This window comes from Balaenoptera borealis (genome assembly GCF_965194805.1).
Source record: "Balaenoptera borealis genome assembly, chromosome: 4".
NCBI classification, from domain to species: domain Eukaryota; kingdom Metazoa; phylum Chordata; class Mammalia; order Artiodactyla; family Balaenopteridae; genus Balaenoptera; species Balaenoptera borealis.
In genome coordinates, this window is record NC_138861.1 from 128,408,565 (window position 1) to 128,431,041 (window position 22,477).

The window sequence follows — 22,477 nt, forward strand, 5'->3', positions numbered from 1 at the left end:
GTGGAGCAACATTTATAATGATAGAAAATTAGTAGGATAAATTTTAACTCAGTTGCATTCACTTTTCATGACACATGGCATTAATTAAGGAATTTTATCTGGTACAGAATATAGGAAAATCATACAGAAAAAAAACTTTTTTTGCGTGACAAGCATTATTCACTCAAGTCAATAAATTATTTGCATCCTGTGCTTGACTTGATCAAATGGATTTTGGAAGTAGGTAGAAATAACCAAGGAGAAGGGATGGGCCACTAAAATTCTATCCAATCATACTGGAAATCGTAAAACCAGATTATTTTTTCCTTTCTTTGATTATGTGAAACTGCACTGCTGCTGCTTTGGAGACTTAGCCATTTTGAAACCAGTAAAAAGAAATACTCTGAGGGGGTTTTTTACTGATACTTTTAAGAAACTAACTTTAAGTAATGAAAACATTTGTCATCAAGATAAATGGCTGACTATGCTGTTGTTCCAGTGAAAATTTCTATGGCTCTTATACAGCATTGCTATTGATGTTAATCTCAGTACTGTAACTGTTTTCTCTCCTATTGTTCTCTTTTCTGTCCCACAGCATCTGAGCTTCCATTCTTCCCATGATCTAAATGCAGAATTAAAATGCACTGTGGCGTTTCCCTGGTGGCACAGTGGTTAAGAATCCGCCTGCCAATGCAGGGGACATGGGTTCGAGCCCTGGTCCGGGAAGATCCCACGTGCCACGGAGCAACTAAGCCCGTGTGCCACAACTACTGAGCCTGCGCTCTAGAGCCCGCGAGCCACAACTACTGAGCCCACGTGCTGCAACTACTGAAGCCCGTGCACCTAGAGCCCGTGCTCTGCAACAAGAAAAGCCACTGCAACGAGAAGCCCACGCACTGCAACGAAGAGTAGCCCCCGCTCGCCACAACCAGAGAAAGCCCGCGCGCAGCAACAAAGACCCAACGCAGCCAAAATAAATAAATAAATAAATTTATATTAAAAACAACAACAACAAAAAAAAGCACTGTGAAACAAAGAGTACTACATTTTTGATTTGGGGGCCTCATAATAAACACAGGGTTAAACTACCCTCACATTTCTTAAAATAATTTCACTGGTCTAATGTTTATTTGTGAAGTCAGCATTTTTTGTTCTTTATTGATCTGGTGTTGAACATAAGGTATTCTGAGGGTCCTTCAATTATCTTGAAATAAATGGCAGCATGATTTGGAAAAAAGTAATTATTGCCATACATAATACAGATGATTTACATGAAAATGTCCAAATACTGCTTCAATACGGTATGCCAGAGGCATGTCTATTTTGAATTTGAAGAAAACCTTTCTTAGTAAAAATACTCATGAGACAAGACAGTCAATGAGCGTGAATAATGAAATTGTTACCATAGCTGTTGACGTGCATAGCACTGAGCTGAGTGCCCAGCTGGGTGACGGATGAAGTGGACACCGGACTTGGGTAAGACGATTGTGTAGAGGGTGAGTATGGTGCATAGGAGGGGGCCGCACTGTTGCCAGGTGGAGGGCCAGGAAATCTGAGAGAGAAAAGGGGTGATAATGTCATACAGTCTCATATGCAAATGACATACAACAAATGTCAGTAACTTGTAAAATTAAATCAGCCCATCTAGTGGCACTAGGAAAATGACTGATATTATACACTAAATCTTTTATTTATTTTTTAACTCTTTATTTTATATTGGAGTATAGCCGATTAATAATGTTGTGATAGTTTCAGGTGCACAGCAAAGGGACGCAGCCATACATATAGATGTATCTATTCTCCCCCAAACTCACCTCCCATCCAGGTTGCCACATAACATTGAGCAGAGGTCTCTGTGCTAAACAGTAGGTCCTTGCTGGTTATCCATTTTAAATATAGCAGTTACACACTAAATCTTTAATTAACCTCAATGTGAGCTCAAAACGAATCATGTAGCATCATCCCATATCTATGCTCACATGCTACACCTATCAAGACACCTAGCCAAAAAAAAAAAAAATTCGAACATAAACAAAGAACAAGTTTTGGAAATCAATTTGGGAAGCTGAGTCCATCACAGCCTAATCTATGCTAGGGCTATTGGTCAATAGACCAGAAGTCAAGAAAACTAAAATGCTTTGTGACTGTATCTTTATGATCACTTAGAAATGATTTTGAGAATTGTCTTAAAGATATGTTTTGTAAATCCACTGCTTCATAAAAAGAAGTCATTTCCTTTTCTCAAGAAATGATGCTTTTTGTCTTTTCCTTAAAACTCATGCATGGGGTTTCATAGATATATGAAACAATTGCACACAGGCAGAATGTACATTCTCTACAAGAATGTATTAGTGGCTGTAGTGTGCAGTATGGTTACAGGGCCTGGGCTAACCAGCAGTTAATGGGAGGAGGGGGTAGGTAGTGTTATTTAATCATTTGAGAAAAAAATTCCCCAAAACATGTTCAGAGATATTTCACAGATGTTAACAATATTTTTAAAATATAACATTCTGTGAATCATTTTTTATAGAGATAGTACAGGTAGGATGAAATGTTTCAAATGGAAGTTATGACAAGCACCCTCAAGTATTTTTTTTTAACTTAACAAAAGGTTAAAGATTTAAAATACAGAATGAAAGAATGTACACCATTAGCTATTACTTTTTGACTCGAAAAAACCGATTCATCACTCATTGCATGATACATATCCTAGGAGTTAGGCGTCAGAAATTCACAAATTTTTTTTTCTGATCAACTAAGTCTTAAACAGATCTGGATTTTAAAGCAATATTATCAACTTAAAAGTAAAAATAAAATAGTATTAAAGGGTAACTTTTATTAAATAATTTTTTAATAAAAAGTATTTTAAAAAACTGACATACATATGAAAAAAGAGATCAACAAAACATATTAAACATACAGAGTGGTTTAATATTTTTCAATTTCATTACTTTACTAAATTAGTTTATCCAAGACCACACAGCATGTGGGTGTCAGAGCTTAGGTGAGAATCCAGGCCCCTGACCCTACCCTGGAGAGCTGGTGTGTGAGCATGGACAAGCCACTTAATTCCCTGTAGCTTTCAGCTTTCAATCCATAAAAATGGAACAATCCCTTTCCCTGCTGTAAATATAATGTGGTTAGAATTAAAAATCATATAGATTTAAATATTTCTCATTGATTACTTCATTTAACATATTTCTGGGCTGAGAAACATTCAATTACATATTTTAATTAACTGTTTCATTGACTGTCAGAAGAGGGCAGATTCACCATCAAAAAGAACCAAAAAGAACCATAAAGGATCATAACCAGAGGATTAATAAAACATGAAAAGTTAGCCTCAGTTTAACCCTAAACCTCTGGAGAGTTGACTCCGTTGTCTGTGGCCTGCTCAACCTCAAATACTTTTCATTTTCAAGTTTACAACAAATTGCTTAAGAAGTGAGCTGTATGCTGAAGTTTGTTAGAATCTGGAGATAAGGTACCAAATTTTTCAAGATTTGACTGATACAAAATCTAGATTTTTAAATACTCAGCCCATAGACTAGAGAAAAACAAAAGCTCTGCCCAATCATGTCATTGCTTTACACATACACACACAAATGGAAGAGAAAACAAGTATGTATTTCTCTTATTTTTCTTGTTTTCTCCTTTTCCATTGCAACCAATTTCTTATTAGATTCACCCTAATAATAGCTTCGATTTGGGAAGACGAGTCTCCTTCCAACCTTCCTTCCCACCCAATTTGCCATTTCTTGGTCAAAATAGAACACTTACAATTGACTTTTCCCCCTATAATTAAAAAATGGAACTTTAGGTTAAAGAATTTATTTAGGAGATTAATCCCACCCAGCAGTAACACTTTGTAGATAACTTTAGTACCACTTACAAGTTTAAGACATTTATTCTGCCTTAGCCAACATCAAAAGACAAGTGATTAGGTATGATTTTTAAGTTTTAGGAAACATTACCTTTGAAGTAACAACATTTAAAAATAAAACTTATAATTTTTAAATTTAAATCAACATAATGACTCTGAATTAATCACGTTTTTATTTGACAGTTTAGACATGGTAAAAATGAAAAGATTTCTATGATGGGTCCATGATGGGTCCTCTAAGTACAAATGACTCCCTGAAGTACTACAACCATAGCCAGGTCATATGGGATCTATGCTCTCTGACAACCCCTGTTATCAGACGGGTGTGACTCACCTGCACAGTCACTGAGCCCTTTGTGCTTGCACTGAACTGTACACACAGAAATACGTCCCATGAGGCTAGGTAGCCTCACTATGGAGGCTTAGCCTGAATACTAGACTTTTCCATCTTTAAATCCCATTTCCAGCTTGTAATTCAAGTTCAAGTTGAGGCAAGTGAACAGTGGAGGAGGAAGAGATGGGGCAAAATCTGTCAGTGCTTCCCTGGGAATCACAATAAAGGCAGATCCCTAAACTGAGCTGTGGTGGGTAGCAACACTGAGCTAGTAGGAAGGGCAAGCAAGAGACCGCAGACTTTCCATATCCAGTGGAAATGGTGCTGATAACTGCTAACACGCATTGTCTTTCATGGGCGCTGTGCACTGTGCAAGGTTTTCTGCATGGATTAGTGATCAAAATCCTCACCACCACACCATTATTGTTACAACTGTGATGAGGAAACCAAGGCACATACAGGCAGCGTAACTCATCCAGCCAGAACTCCCTGAGCCAAGGGTATCAAACGTGCCCGAGCCTAGAGCCTCTATTCGTCACTGTGCCAGACGCTGTGCTGAGCTCACAATCACACAGCTTAGATCGGTCTGATGGCAACATCTGTGATTTACCTACTCCTAAGCAACCTAATTCAAGTGAAACAAGTAGAAATAACCAAAAAGATCAATCCAATCTAGGCTAATACCAGTGACTCAAATCTTTTCTTAACTTCAAAGTGGCTGTTCAATTTTTGCATTTCTTTAAAAAAAAAAAAATCTGACCTGCTTGGCAGTTCACAACAATGTACTTCTCCAGATCTTCTCCTCTATACTCTGCACTGAGAATTCTACTTCCTCATTTTACAAGTGAGGAAAATGCGGTCTAGAGGCCCAGGAACGTCACCAGCGTCACAAGGCTAGTGAATTGCTTGAACCAGAGGCAGCGTCTTGGTTCAGGCTTTCTGCCCTCCCCTCGTGCCCCACCACCACGCTACTGAGGCTAGGGGCAGGAGGGGCAGGTCCTGAGTCAGGCCCTTTGACTTCGTGCTCCTTGTTCAAACCACGATCCCATGTAAACCCAATTACTCAGACTCACTCATCCAGTGACTCCTACATCAACCTTCACTCTGCATCTCAGAGCTACCACGTCAATGGCAAATGTTATCACAACAGACAAGAGCCAGGGAATGTCAACCTCACAGATGCCCTGTCAGTGAATGAACTTGATGATTTAAAACATTCCAGAGGGAGTTTTCCCACTGGCAGGGACTACAGGCTCCTTCAAAGGGTAACGAAATGGCCTCACCATCAGCAAGGTCCAGAGTCCTCCAGAGGGGTTACTCCTCCACCAACCCCAACCTTGCAGCCTGACAACCTGAGAAAGGAACCTGGGAAATGAAGCCTCTGGGTGATCCTTGGAGAAATTCCAACGTAAACACTGTGTACAGCTTGGCACTGGGATTCTCACCAGCAACACCTCACAGGACAAACAGCAATGGGATTCCAGCAGGGAAGGTGTGATGCGGGCACAGTCCTGAGGGGTTGCATGGCCCCAGCATCTCCCACATCTCATACCTCGGCTTCTCCAGGGCTGCCTCCAACTTCTCCCTTCCTTAATTTATAAACACAGATGATTCATTCCCCGTGTTGTCACTATCACCCTGCCTTTCAAGAGTCCCTCACTGGCATCCGTGCGCCTTCCACATCAAATCCACAGGCTTTACCACTGGCCTAACTTCTTTAAATGCTTTGTTTCTTGGCAGTTTTCCAGTAGATCCTTTCGAGGATGTGGGCAGTATCAGGAGGTCAAAGTTTCAATCAACCAACATGCAAGAGTAGAAGGGACTTGTAAGATAATTTTAGTAGATTATACAAATGAGGGCTGGAATCTCGCTCACCTTTGAAGAGGAGGACCTTGGGCATGAGCTCCATTCTGGCCAAACTGATGGGGTCCAGGAGGCAGATGGCCCTGAGGCAACATCCCCCCGGGGGCAGCAGCCCCCAAAGGCCCTGCTGGCTTCATCATACCTGCAAGGGAAGGACATGAGTTTAGAAGAGTATGAAAGTGCAAAGAGAGAGGACACAAAGATATTAGGTTAAAAATGCAAAATAGGAGGGGGAGAAGGAAAAACAGGTTAGAACAAGTTCTCCTTCACACTTGCTTTAACCATCACAGACTTACCAATGCCAGGCTGTGGCATCATTATTTGACCATCACAATGATAGGAGAGCAGAAATCCTTTTAACACTAAACAGAAGCTAAAAGAGAAGAAATAAATCTTTGCATTTGGTAGAGAGGCACCTTGATGGAACACACTATCGCACAAAGAATGCTAGAATAAACAGTGAAAAATGTCCATTGGATATCAGAATACAAATCTGGAAAAAAAAAACAGTACGAGGCATCACAAAACATCCTAACTCTAATTATGGGGGGAAAAAGACCTCTGAAAACACCTTTATTTGAGTTACAGCATGAGGAACGTGAATGGAGAATAGCATCTGTTTCTCCAACGAATCCAGAGCACAGCCTTCAGAGTTAATAATTTTTCCAGGATTCTAACGAGTTGAGGGACTTCTCAAGTCATCAGGTCACTCATACAAAATACAGAATCACACGTGATGAAGAGATGCCCCTGGCGGTGCCGGCGTTTTAATTTATAAGCAGCTCTTCTCCAATAGAGATCTTTAAAGGTTTCTCTTTAAAACCGTTCTCAGACATTTTTCTCTCCTTCTTCTAGAGAAATCATGGCACAGGAGAAAAATCACTGAGCTTGGGTTAGAGCAGTTCGACGCCCCATCCGGCCACTTACTAGCAGATGGATGGCTCTGGGCAAGAAGTGTATCTTTGTGGACCTCAGTTTTCCCTCACTGCAAAAGGAAAGGCTTAGACTAGATTACTTGCAACGCCTCTTTCAGTCTTTCAAAAGGAAAAAAAAAAGAGAAAAAGTATATTTCTTCTATTTGCTCTCTCTACTTCCATCCTGCTTGTTTTTGCTCCAGGCCATTCGATTTACTTTTTTTTTTTTTAATTTTTATTGGAGTATAGTTGGTTTACAATGTTGTCTTAGTTTCTGCTGTACAGCAGACTGCATCTGTTACATATATACATATATCCACTCTTTTTTACATTCTTTTCCCATATAGGCCATTATAGAGTATTGAGTAGAGCTCCCTGTGCTATACAGTAGGTCCTTATTAGTTATCTATTTTATATGTAGTAGCAAATATATGTCAATCCCAATCTCCCAATTTATCCCTCCCTCCCTTAACCCCTGGTAACCATAAGTTTGTTTTCTACCATTCAATTTACTTTTTTTTTTTTTTTTCCCATTCAATTTACTTTTGACCCGATTTTCCTGTCTGGCACCATCACCAATGACCTCCTGGCTGGCTTCTGTGCACTCCTCCATTTGACCTCATGATGGTATTTCATACTCAACATCTCCTTTCTTCTTTTATCTTCTTCTAGAAAGTTTATTCACTCAGATAGTAAGGGAAGTGACTGGATGACCTTGCAGTAGCCCAGAAAGAATTTCTTACATTGTCACACTGGGTTTGCCAAAAAGTTCGTTCGGTTAATGAATACGTTAATGAATACATTGTTCAATAAAGTTCTTGGTGAAACGAAAAATGTGTCTTTTATTAAAACCGAACGAACTTTTTGGCCAACACTTTGGAGCGCATGCTCTCAGATGCTTGGGTAATGCAGAATGAAATATAACCAGTGAGGTGGCAGTATTCATGAATAATATTGTTGAAACTATTACAAAGGTTTCTTTTCTTAAAACAGGATTCCTCAAACTTAAGAAAAATTTTATATTAACTTTACAGTCACAGTATATTTAGCCATTGTCCATGTACCAAGAACAAAAACAACAAATATTATTCTTATTTTTACATAAAGTTTAAACCCCAAATCCAGCAAAGTTAGAAAAACATGAGACTTGCAGTCACACAGACTGGAGTTTGTATTCCTCCCCTACCATTAAGCACCTGTGACCCTGACAAGATATGTTGTTCTTTCGAAACCTAAGCTTTTAACACTGTACCATGGCAAAAATGTCCCCTGTCTCTGTGGATTGTTCTGAGAATTAAATCAGACAATGGGTATAAAAGCATTCAGAACAATGTCCGATAAATAAAGGTAATCTCTCAAGAAAGCTTAGTTTCTCTCCCTGGCCATATCCCTTGCTTTCTTTTTTTCAAGTATTTATATTCTAACAAGACATATATACCATAATTATATGCACACTTGTATTTTCATTTTTAAAACATTATTTTGGACAAAAGTAGAAAATCTACAATACTAGCACTAAAGCAGTAAATAATCACATGCACTACAAGAAACTAAAGATATTCTCGTTTCTTAAATAAGTAGGTAAACAGCAGTTTCATCAACAACCCTCATATATACGTCTAGAAAATCAAAAACCTGTTCTCGGAGTTACTCATGTCATGTGTACATGAGATGCACATATTGTTTCTAAAAACAAAACCGAAACAAAACAAAACAAAAAACAGTTCTTACTCAAGCAGAAATGTCATACACCAACCTTACTAAAATGTTCTTTCCCTTTTATTTTTATTTTTTTAACTTTTTATTTTATATTGGAGTACAGTTGATTAACAATGTTGTGTTAGCTTCAGGTGTACAGCAAAGTGATTCAATTATATGTATACATGAATCTATTCTTTTTCAAATTCTTTTCCCATTTAGGTTGTTATGTAATACTGAGCAGAGTTCCCTGTGCTATACAGTAGGTCCTTGTTGGTTATCTATTTTAAATATAGTAGTGTGTACATGTCAATCCCTTTTATTTTTGGAAATTAACTCTATAGCAATGATTCAAACTCACTCTTGTTCAACATACATTCAATGTGCCTCTGAGACAGTAAGAGCTCTTAGGGAAGAGATAACCATGTAAACAATTACAGTGCCCTGTGACGAGTGTTGTAATATGCAGAGGGACTACCTAACTCTTCCTAGGGGAATCAAGAAAAGTTCAAAGAGGAAGGACTACTTGAGCTGAGTCTTGAAGGACAGGCAGGAGTTGTCTTAGTACAGAGACAGGATAGGGGATTCCAGGCAGAAGACAAAGCTCAAGTGAAGACCTGAGAGAGCACGGTGCGATCAGGGACTGGCAAAAGGTGCGGTGTGAACAGATGGTGGGGAAAGTGGCTGGAGCAGAGGTTGTCCAGGTTGGTTGGGGTCAGACTGCAAAGTCCTGGGTGCCATTTGGACTCTATACTCAGGGCAAAGGGAAGTCAGTATCACTGTTATCTGCAAAGTCACAGTCTTTGCCTGGCCACATCACTGGCATTTTCATAAGTGATCAGAGATAAAAGAGAAATCAGGTTCTTTATAGAGCAGTATGAGAATTTTAATAGGAAAGTAAAACCATACCAAGAGAAAGATCTAACTATGCTTATGCTCAAAGAAAAATATCTAAAATCATAAACTGGTCTTTAATACAGTGACAGATTTTATAGACTAGCTTACTCAATACCAATTCCAATTCCTTTCTGGCTTGCCTTTCTGTATGGTCCTGAGCTGGAAAGATGGACTCTCCATTTCCTAGACTCCCTTATAAACTGGGCTGCCATGTGCTCTAAATTCAGCAAAGCCACACACCTTCGGGAGACCCTGGCCAGGGGCCAGAGATGGTGGCTCCAGGTTAGACAGGCAGTGGCTGCTGACGGAACAGCCCCATGCAGGGTGTGCACTCTATGGACCGCAGAGTCCCAAGCCTGGTTCTCTGACTCTCTAATATTCTCTTAGCTTCCTGATACCCTTTTACAAATCTCTTTCTGCTAGACTGGCTTCTGTTATTGGCAAAAGAACCCCGACCAAAACAACATCACAGAAAAGCATATCTTGGATTTGGCCCTGGATCTGACAAACTAAAACCAAATTTAAAAACCATTTGTTAAAAAAAAAAAAAAAAAGTTTATCTAAGATAAACAAAGATAAACTCCCTATGATATGGGCAGAACTGTAATGACTATTGTTCCTGAGGCACTGTGCCTGGTGCTGTACCTACCTACATAAGCTCACTATTTATCAGAAGCCTCACCACCCCCAGAGCCGCCAGCCCCAGTTCCAGGACATCAGCAGTTCTTGCCCCTCAGCCTCCAGACCAGTGGTCCTCAGCCAAGGGCGACGTTGCTCCTGAAGGGACAACAGGCAGTGTCTAGGACTTCTGGTTGGCAGGGCTTGGGGCCGGGGGGTGGGGGAGGAGAGGGAGCATTGGTCTCTACTAATAATGGGCAGAAGCCACAGACGCTGCGAAGGGCCCTACAACGCACAGCACAGCCTCCCACAGCAAAGAACTAGCGGGCCCCAAATGTCAACAGCGCTGAGGGCAAGGAACCTTGCTCCAGAAAGCAGTGTGCCCACTCCGATTCCTTCTCCACACTCCTCCTAATGTGGAGTGTAACTCAACAATATACACGGGATCGTGGCCCTTCCCAGCTTACAATGCTTCAGCGGCACCCCACGGCCCTTAGAATAAAGCCTAAACAAAGTCTTAGTGGCCCCACTTTCCACTTCAGGCACCTCTCACTGCTCACACTCTACCCCTCAGCCATGGTAAACCTCTTGCAGGTCCTCCAAAGTGGCACCTCCCCAACCCCAGCAAGCTGCCTCCCTACCTGGCCAACTCTCACTCATCTTTCAGGTCTTTCCTTCCAGGAAGATTCCCTTCACCTGTAAGCCTCGGTTAGGTGCACCCACTGTGTGCTTCCAGCCCACCTCTACCTCCTTAAGGTGGTGCTTCCCCCGCATTGTCATTGTCAATTTCCTTAATGCATGTCCTGCCAGACAAGTAAGTACTGTAAGGACAGAGATTAGGTCCATTTTATTCACTGTTGTATCTCCACAAGTATTTTGCTCACTCAATAAATCTGTTATATTTGTTATTATATAGCACTAGCATTACACAATAGGCACAAATGGCAATATGGTATGTAAGAAATTCAAACCAAGACTTAGCACTGGCCAGATCTACAGTAAAATAGATATTTCAAGGAACCACAGCTAAGTTGCCTGTGTCTGTCACAAAAAAACAAAACAAAACAAAAGGATCACCAAAAGGCTAGAAAAGAAGGCACGTGATGACCAAAGACTAAGAGATCTAAGGTCATTCGGCACAGAGAAATAGAGGCTAGGGTAATTTAGTGACCGCCTTAAATCATTAAACAAAGACACCATAATTTACAGAAAGGTATGTATACAGAGTCTGATGGCCTGGTATCCATCTGAGAATTGAATAAGGAGAAAGAGGTTTAAATTAAAGCACGAAGGATTTAATCCAACAAAGACAGTTTTTTTTATTATTGGTAAACACCTGAGTGTTTTGCTGATGAATGCAGCAGCTGGTCATTCACTCATTCATTGAACATACATTGAATGAAGACCTTCTCTGCTCAGGCACATCTATTATACACAGTGTGGTAAATTGTAGTGAGGCTGCACAGGTGTTACAGAACACAGGAGAAGAGGATTTACAAATAAGCTTGAGGACAAATAGTGGTCAGAAATGCCTGCAAGCACCACAGGTGAACCGAGTCTGAAGGGGGAGTGTGAGGTACGCCCTGCTGGGAGGAAGAACACAGAGGCATGGATTGGCTTTCTGGTGGTCCTGGAAAGGTCTGAAGCAAAAGAAAGTCAGAATTAGATCTGCAGGCTATAAGAGTCCCTCCAGCACAGGGCTGAATGTTTGGAGAAAGGCAGTACTGGAGAGAGGGATAATGGTTAAGAGACCATGTTAGTAATCCAGGCGAGAGGTGGATGGCTGGAACAAGAATAGTGACAACAGGATAGAAAGGAGGAAGTAGGTAGAAAAGACATTTATGATTACCCCAGAAGAATTTGGATTAGAGAAGGTAAAAGGAAGAGATTTTTTTTAAACAGTGAAACTTTCTAATTTGGGTAGCTGAATGAATGATAGCTGCCGGGTGAGATACAGAATATCAGAAGAAAAATAGGTTTTATAAAAAAAATACTGAATTATTTTGGACATGATGAGTTTGATATACCTATGTAAACAGGTGGGCAATTGAAAATACAGATTTGGAGTTTAGGAGAGACATCTGAACTGGAGAAATAGATCTGAGAGACTAGTACTTTATATGGAACGATACAGTTAAGGGAAAAAAATCTACAGAGTGAGAGGAAAAGAGGGGTGGAGATAGAAGAAAGAAGGAGAAACAGCACTGCTTAAGGGTCATGTAGAGGGGTGGGAACTCCTTAGAAGATGTCCAGAAACCCACCAAGAAAAATAACAAAAGGATAGTGTCACTGAAACCAAAGGAGAAAAGAGTTTTGTACAAACAAGAGCAGTAAACGGTGTCAAATTCAAAAGAGGACAGGAGAGCGTCTACTGCATTTGGTACTAGGAGGCCACCAATGACCCCGGTGGGAGAAGGGGAAGGGTGGATGGGGCCCAAGCTGTGGACTGGAGACCACGCTGAGCCATGGAGGGGCTGCAAGGCAAGGATGGAGAGTGAGTGAGTGAAGTGAGTACTTGTTTAAGAAGACGGCTGTGAAGACAGGTAGGAAAAGTGAGTAATACTGAATGTTATACTTAGGTGTGTATTGGAGTCTGTTGTTTGTTTTCTTGAGGGACCGGGGCATGAATCTTGGCTACACCACCAGCTCTGGGACCTTGGATAAATCATTGTATACCAGACATTCAGTTTTCTTAGCTGCAAAATAGGGCTAATAATGTCCTGAGTAGCACTGCATGAGGATTAAAGAAGATAATACACGTAAATCTTTTAGGACCAGTTTTTTGATACATGGAAAGCATGCAAAAAAGAGAAACTTATAATTATCATTATATATAAATGCTGAGCGGGAATGAACCACCGGACAGAAAGAAACCAGAGAAAGATGGGTTAAACGGTTCCTACAGGATCCAGACCTAGAAATGTTATGGGGAGGACTGGTCCTGGACAAGAGGAGGATGCCTCATCTGGAGGTTTTTAAAAATTATGGGCAGACTAAGTCATCAGGGTGACTTCCCGCAGGAAATTCACAGTCTCACAGCGTCTTCTACAGCAAACTGTGCGTGGCTGCTACCACCAAGCCTCCCTAGAGGCTTTCCTCACCCCCGGCTGACTCTGCACTCCATACATGCTACTCAACACGCCGGGATCCTACATACCTGAGTCAGTCCTAGTGAGCCCCAAGAGGCACTCACTGAGTTATACACAGCCCATTTCCACCAGGGATTTGAACTGAATTCCTCAGAAGAAGTCCCAAGAACTGTCTTACACAGATATTTTTAGGGAATCTGGGATCATCAGAACTGAAACAAGCTGTTACTAGCCTCACTTCTGACGCTGAAACTTGGTCCCTCAGAGCAGCCCCTTGATAATAGGAGGTGACTTCATCGTGTCACCTGCCATCAGAGCAACGGCAATCCCACTCCATTACTCCTTTTTCTCCCACCTCTGCTCCAAAGCCAAGATTCCCTGCTGGGTACCATATTTTAAGGCAACCAATGTTATTCAATGATGATTTCAAAGCAAGGCCATGTTTTTCTTGTTATTATCATCACTGAGTAATCTTTTGCATACAAATCTAATGATATTTTTCCAATATCAACATATGTATATATTTAATATACATATATTTAGTATATAGTGTGTGTGTGTGTGTGTATATATATATATATATATATATATATATATACACACACACACAAAATTACAATTTGTGGGGTTTTTTAGTGTTTACTATAACCTCACACCACTGATTAATAGCAAGAGCAAGTCTAACAGTAAAAACAAAACACTCAGCAAGTGTCTTTGTTTTCATCTATATTTAAAAAACCAACTCGTTCTGGTCCATGCAATAACCAAACTAATGAGGTAGGCTTTTCCAAATAATCCTATAATCTCAAGCCATTGCATCATCTATAATGACCATTCAACTCTTTCAAAGCTCTTTCAGAACATCTTATGTCTCTGCGGCTGAGATTCAATAATCACATATGGGTCAAAATAATGCACTTTACCTGGTGGAGAACCTGTGTGAGATGGGTCCCCATAGTGCCCATAATGCGGTGGAGAAAGGCCTATTCCAGGCTGGGACTGAGAATAAGGAGGTGTAGCCACGTAGCCTTGTTGACTCATTATAAAAATATCATTCCAAGGAACAGTTCTATAAAAGAACCCTGCAACAGATAAAAGAAATTGTTAACAAGAGGGTTTGAGTCGCTTCATGTTATTAAAAATATAAACACTGTTAATAAATGTTTACGATGGTTTGAGGAAAGGTACAATTATCAGGTGCATGAGACAGCTTCATATCACACAATATATCATATCATTACCCCCTAAAAAGGCTCTAACCATAGCTCTGTGGAACTTAGCAACTCACTTCTATAGCCCTAGTTAAATTCTCAGGCATGAAATCCTGAATAACAGCTGCCAACCACTTTTTCATTGTAAGACTAAACTGTTTCACAGAGTCTCTCATAACCTATCTACTATTTTGGTGCCTTTGGTTTCCACAGCCCCGTTACAGCACAGAGCATGTCACTGGCAATAATCACCTTGTCATTCAACTGACTGACCAGCAGAACTGCCAGTAGTCTGCAATCAGATGTTTTGACTTGTGTCAGTTTAGTGCTATCCTAATTAGTCATTTTAATCAGGCAGTTAGGATAAAGAGAAATCAAAAGTTCAACAAATACAGCAGAAGATAAGTTGATAATGGACTGACTTTATGAGTCATATATCGATGAAGCCAGGTGGCAGCCTACAACTATTTGAGAGTTGTCAGTGGTTTCTCAGTCAAAGATGACAGACTTTCTTTCTGATTTAAATATCATACCTCTAAGAACATATGCACATATATTTAAGAAACTAAGGAAAAAAGTCCAATTGCATATGTGTTTAGGCACACACACACACACACACACACACACACAACTCACAAATACAACAGATCCATCTTGATTCTACTCAGAACCCAAACATCAATTTGTTTTAAATTTGTCATTTTCTCCAAGTTTCATAAATAAGAGACATTTCATAGAACTATTCTTAAAAAAGAATTTATAATAGAAAAAGCTCTGAATCCTGGCAAGAGAAGTGGGTTTACACTACAAAGCTGCCAATACTTAGCTGTGTGACATGGAATAAGCTGAAGAACCTCTCTGGGCATCAGTACCCTCTTACAAAATAAAGCTTCCAAAAGCCTTTCCAGATATAAAACAATGATTCTACGATTTCTCTCCAGTTTCTTCACCCAGCATAGGAATATTCTTCCTTTTGTTATTTTATGATGCTACCTTTTAAGCTAAAAGTTCAGTGCAACCTTCTAAGGTCCGAAATCTATATTCAGGAAACTGCACTCTTCATTTGGTTTCGTTTTCATATTAAACTCTAAGACTCCAAAATTAAAGCAACGAAGTAAAAATATTATAAGATCACTTTCTTCTCCTTGGAAAGGGAGATCTAAAGAAAGGAGAGATAGGCCTGCTGGTCCACTGTGTTACTGACAATGTATTTTCCCTCCTCCCACTTAGCAGAGAGAGACGTGGCAGCCTGAGCTTTGGTCAAGCTCATCCAACCAAGCGCATTTAGGAAGTCAGCAGGAACACACCTACGTAGCAGCCTGTTGCTGAGTGACAGAAAAGAAAGGCAGGGATGTTCACTCCAAAGGGCAGGAAGCAGTCGGGTCCCTCTTAACTGGTCCTGGCAGGAATTTGCTTCCCCACGCAATCCAGTTTGCCACGTCAAACTTCCTCACACGGAGCCCCAAGTTACAGAAACCTGACTCAGCTTCAAGAGGCAACATGGCAGAAAGCCACTTGGCACGAGCAGACCGAGGTTCAAAATCTGGGGAGCTTCAAGCCCAGGACAACCCCCAGTCCGCTGTCACTCGACCATTCCAGCCAAGATGCAATCTCACCCTGGGCCAAGTTCGGATCTGGACAAATCAATTTCACTATCAGGCTGTCCCGAAGCTTGAAGATACAGCTGCTAATATTACTATGAGAATTTCCAACATTCCCTTCCTCCAAAGAAGGGGAAATTAAGTTGATACGGAGATAAGAAAACCGCTGGCAGCGACACTGGAACACCGTGGCTACTGAGGGCCGTAATCAGGGAGTTAGTTCCAGCATATCCCCAGACACAAAGATGGGGCGGGTAAAAAATGCCCACGCCCACCCACCCCACCCCCATTATTAAACTGCACGAAGGGGCTAAAGGAGCAAAGTAGGAGGTCTCCTCCGCTGCCCTGCCACAGGTGAGCATCCAGCCTCTGCCCACCCCCGACCCCAGTCCGGGCACCGCACCCCACTCCAGCTGTGCCTGGGGAGGAGTCCCGCTGGAGCGCAGCTAGGCTGGGCGAGGCATTACCTGGTCGGCTCCCGCACGACGCCGGGCTTCCGAGAGCCTGCGCTCTGCTTCCAGTGCCGGTTTTCCCCGGTGACCCAGCTCCCGCGGCGGCCGCTGCTCCCGCCGTGCCTCGCCTAGGGCCGGTGTCCCCACAGGCTGGTCTCGCTCGCGGAGTTGCAGCTGGGCTGGGAACTGCCACGTCAAACACTCTCCCGGCTGCGCGCCCCCGGCGCCCGGGCTCTGACCAGCGGCTGCGCTCCAGCCGGCGCACGCGCAAAAACGCCGGCAGGGCGGGGCCTGAGGCGGCGCCCGCCACCCAGCGCGGCACGCGTATTGGCCGCGCGTCCTCCCTTTTTTTTGTCCTGTCGCCCCTTCCTGTCCGTCTTGTTTGCCTGTTCCTTTCCCTCCAACAGGTCAAAGATTTTAATGCTGTTGCTGAATCAGAGCAACATTTTCACCGTGGAGCCCCGTAGGAAGGAGGGAGTTTGTATTGAGGGTTCATTCATTCTTTCATTCAACAGGTTGCAGATTCGGCTGTTCATTCATTACATATTACTTGAGTAACTAGGATATTTCAGGTACTGCACTGCCGATACCGTAAGGTACACGCTTCCTGGATCTCGAAGAGATTACAGTCTAAAGGCGAATCTGGCACGTGTACACGGGCAACTTGATGACGTACTCGTGCGATGCACTAGAGAGGAAGGAACTCCCAAGGCAGCTGTCAGCGCGGCGCAAAAAGGGAGGAAAGGATGTCCCACCTGAAAAGTATGGGAAGACGTGTCTTCACTGAAGCTAGAATTGCTAGATTTCTGTGTATTTCTTCAACGAATGTCTACATATTCGTTGTCTGTAAAGTAGGATGACTGATCCCACCCCAAAACAGGGATCGCTACATGTATAAGCACCCAACGTTTAGCTCACTGTACTGTGAGAAACAGCTGAGAAAGAAAGGCGACCTATGTGGGACCTGGAACTTGACCTCTCTCTCTAGCCTTAAAAATCAGGACCATCCGGCTGCTTTCTCACAACCCCCCACTGCTAAATAGAAAGGCCTTCAGACAACCCGAGGTTTGGTATAACTACCACTTTGTTCAAACTTAGAAAAGTAAAACCAGACCAGTGTTTTGTTTTCAGAACACACTTTCTTCTGGGGTACAAGAAAGTGAAAGCTACTTGACAGATTCCTTTAGTGATGAAATGCCTAGGTATTAGTAAAAACTTACATGAGGATGACGCTTCTGCTGAAATGCTCCATGAGTTTTGCAGGCATTTTATGTTGTTCCAGGGTAGTGAAGACTAATGTTCCCTTTCCCCATGTTACTTTTGTAAGATGTTAAGGTGTGATGCCCTGCCCACGTCCAGTTCAACACTGGTCAGGTATGAAAATCTGCAATGAAAATTTGGTTTTAAATTTGTTTCTTATATTCTCAATATGATGGAAATATTTGATGGAGTTTAGGAAGCTTTGCCTTGTTGAAGCAGTACAACTTGTAAGAGCAATTTAAAAAAAAAGTTTTCATATCACAGCCATGACACAATGTAGGAGAGAGTAGAGTCACTTGGAAATAGGAAGTGATGACTTCGTTAGCTTGTAGCTCCTGTAAAACCATGAAATTTGAATTAGTACATTTGTTCTCTCTCCTTACTCAGGGCACCAGGACAAACAACTTGTGCTTTCAGTTCTAAGACTGTTTTTAATTCCTAAATGTTTAAAGCTGGGAGGGATTTTAGAGAGATGGATATTCAACTCAATATTCAGTGAGGTCTGAGTTCAACCCAATCATTTTATAGTTTAATAAACTGAGGTTCAGGAAATTAAAATGACTTACTAGTCTTAGAGTCACTTGGAAGTCATGCCTTCTGATTCTAATTCCAAAGTTCTTTTCATCTCATATTTTTTTTCTTTTTGATATTACTCTAATTTGCTATTCTCTATTAACTGGTTCTGCCTTCTTCTCCTGTTACTGCTTTATATTCAAGCTTTCAAATAACTAAAATATTAATTAACCACACAATTCCACCAGTGATTGGAGTTACTAATCAGAAATCTCTTTTTCTGATGACATGGAACTCTGGTTTCAGTCCTGCTTCCCTTTTTGTGGCCCCCAATACCCATCCCTTAAGTGACTAACTTCTTACCTTATTCCTGTGGTTGGGTCCCTGAACTTCATAAGACCTGAGGGTCAGCCTGGATTCCCAGCCCTCCTGCATCTGACCTGAGCTCTTTCCACCTGAGGTCAGCTGCTGATATTCCATATGTAATTAACTTGGTCACCCTGGTAACCATATCCTAATTGAAAGTTGAGGTCACAGGGAACGCCCGTGTGCTGGGGTTCTGTGTTCTTAGGGTCTTTCTGTTCTAACTTTAAAAGGAAAAGAAAGAAGAGAGTCAACTCCACAAAGGCTATACAGAAAGAAGGAATTTCCTGACAATACTCAGGGTTCTGTCTGATAGGTGGCCTTTGGAAAGTCAGAATTATGATGCTCTAAGCATTTACGTAACTTAAGAGGTTTCTGATTACAAAGCTACAGTTTGAAGAAGCTTTATATTTAAAAAAAAAACTGAAATGGCCAAGATTTGGACTATGTTAAATACATGGAAGCACAGTAAATTAGGCCAAGTTAAGTGGGGCTCGGGGAGAGGGTACATGGTAGGCTCAGTAGCAGCCAATAACAGTAACAATAGAGTTCAGGTGTTCATCAAGGCCCAACACCAAGGTGTTTCTGGGATTACTTTTTTACAAATAACAGCTTTATTGAGATATAATCAACAATCACCCATTTAAAGTATACAATCCAATGGTTTTTAGCATGTTCACAGAGTTGTATAGCCATCACCACAATCAATTTTAGAACTTTTTCATCCCTCCTCAATAAACTCTATCCATTGGTATAGTCACTCCCCTTTCCCCCCTACCTTCCTCACTCCACAGCCCTAGGCAACCACTGATTTACTTCCTGTCTATAGATTTGCTTATTCTGTACATTTCATATAAATGGAATCATACCATACGTGGTCCTTTGTAATGATCCTTTTACAAGTTCATGTTGTAATATGTATCGGTATTTCTCTCCTTTTTATTGCCAAATAATATTCCATTGTGTGGATATAGCACATTTCATTTATCTACTCATCAGTTGATGGGCATTTAGGTTGCTTCCCCCTTCTGGCTATTATGAATAATGCTGCCATGAACACTTATGTACAAGTTTTTGTTTGAATTTATGTTTTCATTTCTCTCAGGAATTTAATTCCCAAATCAAATAAAAAATGTACTTAAAAAAAAAAAACCCAGACAGTCTGGCTCCAAAGGCTGTGCTCTTAGCAACTATGCAATATTGTCACTCTGTATGAAATTTTATTTTTAAAATAAAATATGCAATGTCAAACCACAAAAAAAAAACAAATTAAAATTGAAATCAGTTGAGAATATAACTCACCAAAGCTGATTCAAGAAGAAACAGAAAAGAAGTTAAACACAGAGCTACCATATGACCCAGTACTTTCACTCCTAGGTAGAATTACTTTTTGAGTATCTCAGTATATTGCTCTGAGTGTGCTACATCACTTAGGGCTTTGGCCACAGAGTGGGCAGTATGACGTCGCACTGCCAAACCAGTTGACTCAGGTTTGAATCCTGACACTATCACTCACTACTAGCTATGTGAGTTTTATTTATGTAACAAGTATTTATTAAGCACCTACTATAAGCTGGATACTATTCTAAGTGCTGTGGATACAAAGTCAGATGTGATACCACTCTGGCTGTTAAAAGTTCATGGAATAGTATAGGGATGGGCAAACTACGAAACCTGGCCCACCTGCCTGTTTTTGTAAAGCCTGTGAGCTGAGAATGATTTTTACATTTTTAAGTGGTTGAAAAAATCAAAAGAAGAATAATACTTTGTGACACATGCAAATTATATGAAATTCAAATTTCAGTGTCCATAAATAAAGTTTTATTGGAACACAGCCATACTTTTCATTAACATACTCTGTGGTTGCTTTTGCACTGCAATGGCAGAGTTGAGTAGTTGTGACAGAGACTACAAAGCCCACAAAATCTGAAATATATACTACCTGGCCCTTTACAGAAAAAGCTTGCCAACCCCTGGTCTGGGGGGACCTACAATTCTAGTTCAGTGGATTAGCATTCTGTGAGAAGATCCAGGTTGCCACAGGAAAATGTAAGGGACACTTAGCCCAGACTTGAAACGTGAGAGCTATCTCCCGGTAGAGGGAGTGTGTTCCCTGTCTAAACCTCAGCATCCTCATCTATAAAAGTGGGAGTAATAGTAATAGTAACCTCAAAGATTGTTCTGGGTATTAAATGAGATAATGCAGATAAAGCACTTAGTACAGTGTTTGGCACATAATAAGTGCTCAATGATGTTTTGGTGCCATGATCATAACCATCATTATTAATAGCATATTTGTGACAATTGAATGTAAGTAGATAAAGTCTAAGGATGAAACCCCAGGGAACCCCACAATGGGTGCAGTTTCTAAGCTTACTAACCTTGGCTCACTTGTACATGTCGGATACATTCTTCTCATTGTGATCATGAACGTTAAAGGATATAAAATAAATGAAGTGCTATGGAATAAGGTGAAATAGAGCAGGGTAAGGAGGATTGGGAATGCTGAGTTGGCAGTGGATAGTATTAAATGGTGTAATTAAGTGATTATAGTATTACATAGGGTAGATAGGGTAGGGTTCTAAGGGGGCCCTGGATGCGGTTCACTCAGATCTCCTTTCAAGATAACTTGCTTCAAGGAATGTAAGGGGCTGACAGCCTTCAGTTGTTATGCCTTTGGGCTTGCTAGGGCATTCATCCCAAAGCAAATGCCCTCTCAGCAGTTCCAAGCCAATGGCTGAGTATGGTGGAATACTAAAGTCACAGTATTTCTGTCCAACATGGGACCCCTCTGTAAGAAACCTTTCCTCTGGGGTTCCCATTGCCCTGGCCAAGACTTGCTCAGAGAGCTGCAGTGCAATTTGAGGCTCGTCCTACCCAATCCTCCCACCCCCTCCACTTCTCTCCGCAGGTGTCAGATCTGCATGCCACCTGCAGCCTTTCTCTCCTGCTCCTTATCCCTCTTTTATATTCTTCACATGTGTGTTCCCCAATAACTCTCTTGTACAGCTAATTCCACACTGGTGACTGCTTTTCGGGGGGCCTGAATTGATACAGCATCGCAAGGTGTGATCTGAACAAAACCTTGAAGGAGGTCATGGAGGCAGCCACGCAGGTTACCTGGGGGCCTGGCATTCCATGCAGAAGGGAGAGCGCTCCGGAGTCCCCGTGTTAAGAAGGGAGGTGCCTGGCATGCTCCAGGAGGAGGAGACCGGCAAGGGAGGAGCCAAGGGAGTGAGGGAAAACTGTAGGATAGAAGGGCAAGGAGGGGAAGGAGACGGTATACGATCCTTTAGGCCATTTTAAAAGAGTTTGATTTTTATTCTGATTTTTTAAAGGAGTTATTTCAAGTTTTGAACTGAGGAATGGTGGGATCTGATTTGCTTTTCAATTTTTCTTTTACTTATATGCGAGGCGGCATCTCTTCACAGAGAATCTGGTGTTCAGAAAACATTTATTTTACAAAGTCTCAGTGAGATTTTAGGCCTCAGAAATTTATCCTTCAATCATTTGGTTTCCCATAAGTTTTCTCGGTGCTGGCTAAGGTTTGAGGAGGAACAGCAAATGTAGCTTTAGGACCTACTATAAAAGTAGGAGGAAAACTGAGTCATGATGGCTACATGGCCATAATTCTGTATTCATAGCTCACCCCTTACTCATACCAACTTCCTGGTGACTTGAAAGGTTTTCCAGCTGATGAAGTAAATGAGATAAGACTCGGTGTTTTTCTTGCACTGACTTTCTTGATCTAAGCAAAAAAGTCAGGAGAACAGGCACTTAAGAGGTGAATGAAACCCAATTT

The 22,477-nt window shown here is 41.3% G+C and overlaps 1 protein-coding gene across 2 annotated transcripts in view; it reads right to left on the bottom strand.

Annotated features, from left to right (window-relative positions):
* Nucleotides 1–16,767, bottom strand: part of SEC24D (SEC24 homolog D, COPII coat complex component) — a 111,170-nt gene extending 94,403 nt beyond the window's left edge. Inside the window, exons 1-4 of one of the 2 annotated variants that reach the window (XM_082389616.1) lie at nt 16,555–16,767; nt 14,199–14,357; nt 6,072–6,201; nt 1,383–1,531 (exon numbers count right to left, since the gene is read on the bottom strand). In XM_082389616.1, coding sequence (XP_082245742.1) covers nt 1,383–1,531; nt 6,072–6,201; nt 14,199–14,316 — 397 coding nt within the window. In that variant the 5' untranslated portion in view covers nt 14,317–14,357; nt 16,555–16,767. The remainder of the gene's footprint in view (nt 1–1,382; nt 1,532–6,071; nt 6,202–14,198; nt 14,358–16,554) is intronic. The other variant, XM_082389617.1, reaches the window with a different exon arrangement.
* Between the last annotated feature and the right edge of the window lie 5,710 nt (nt 16,768–22,477).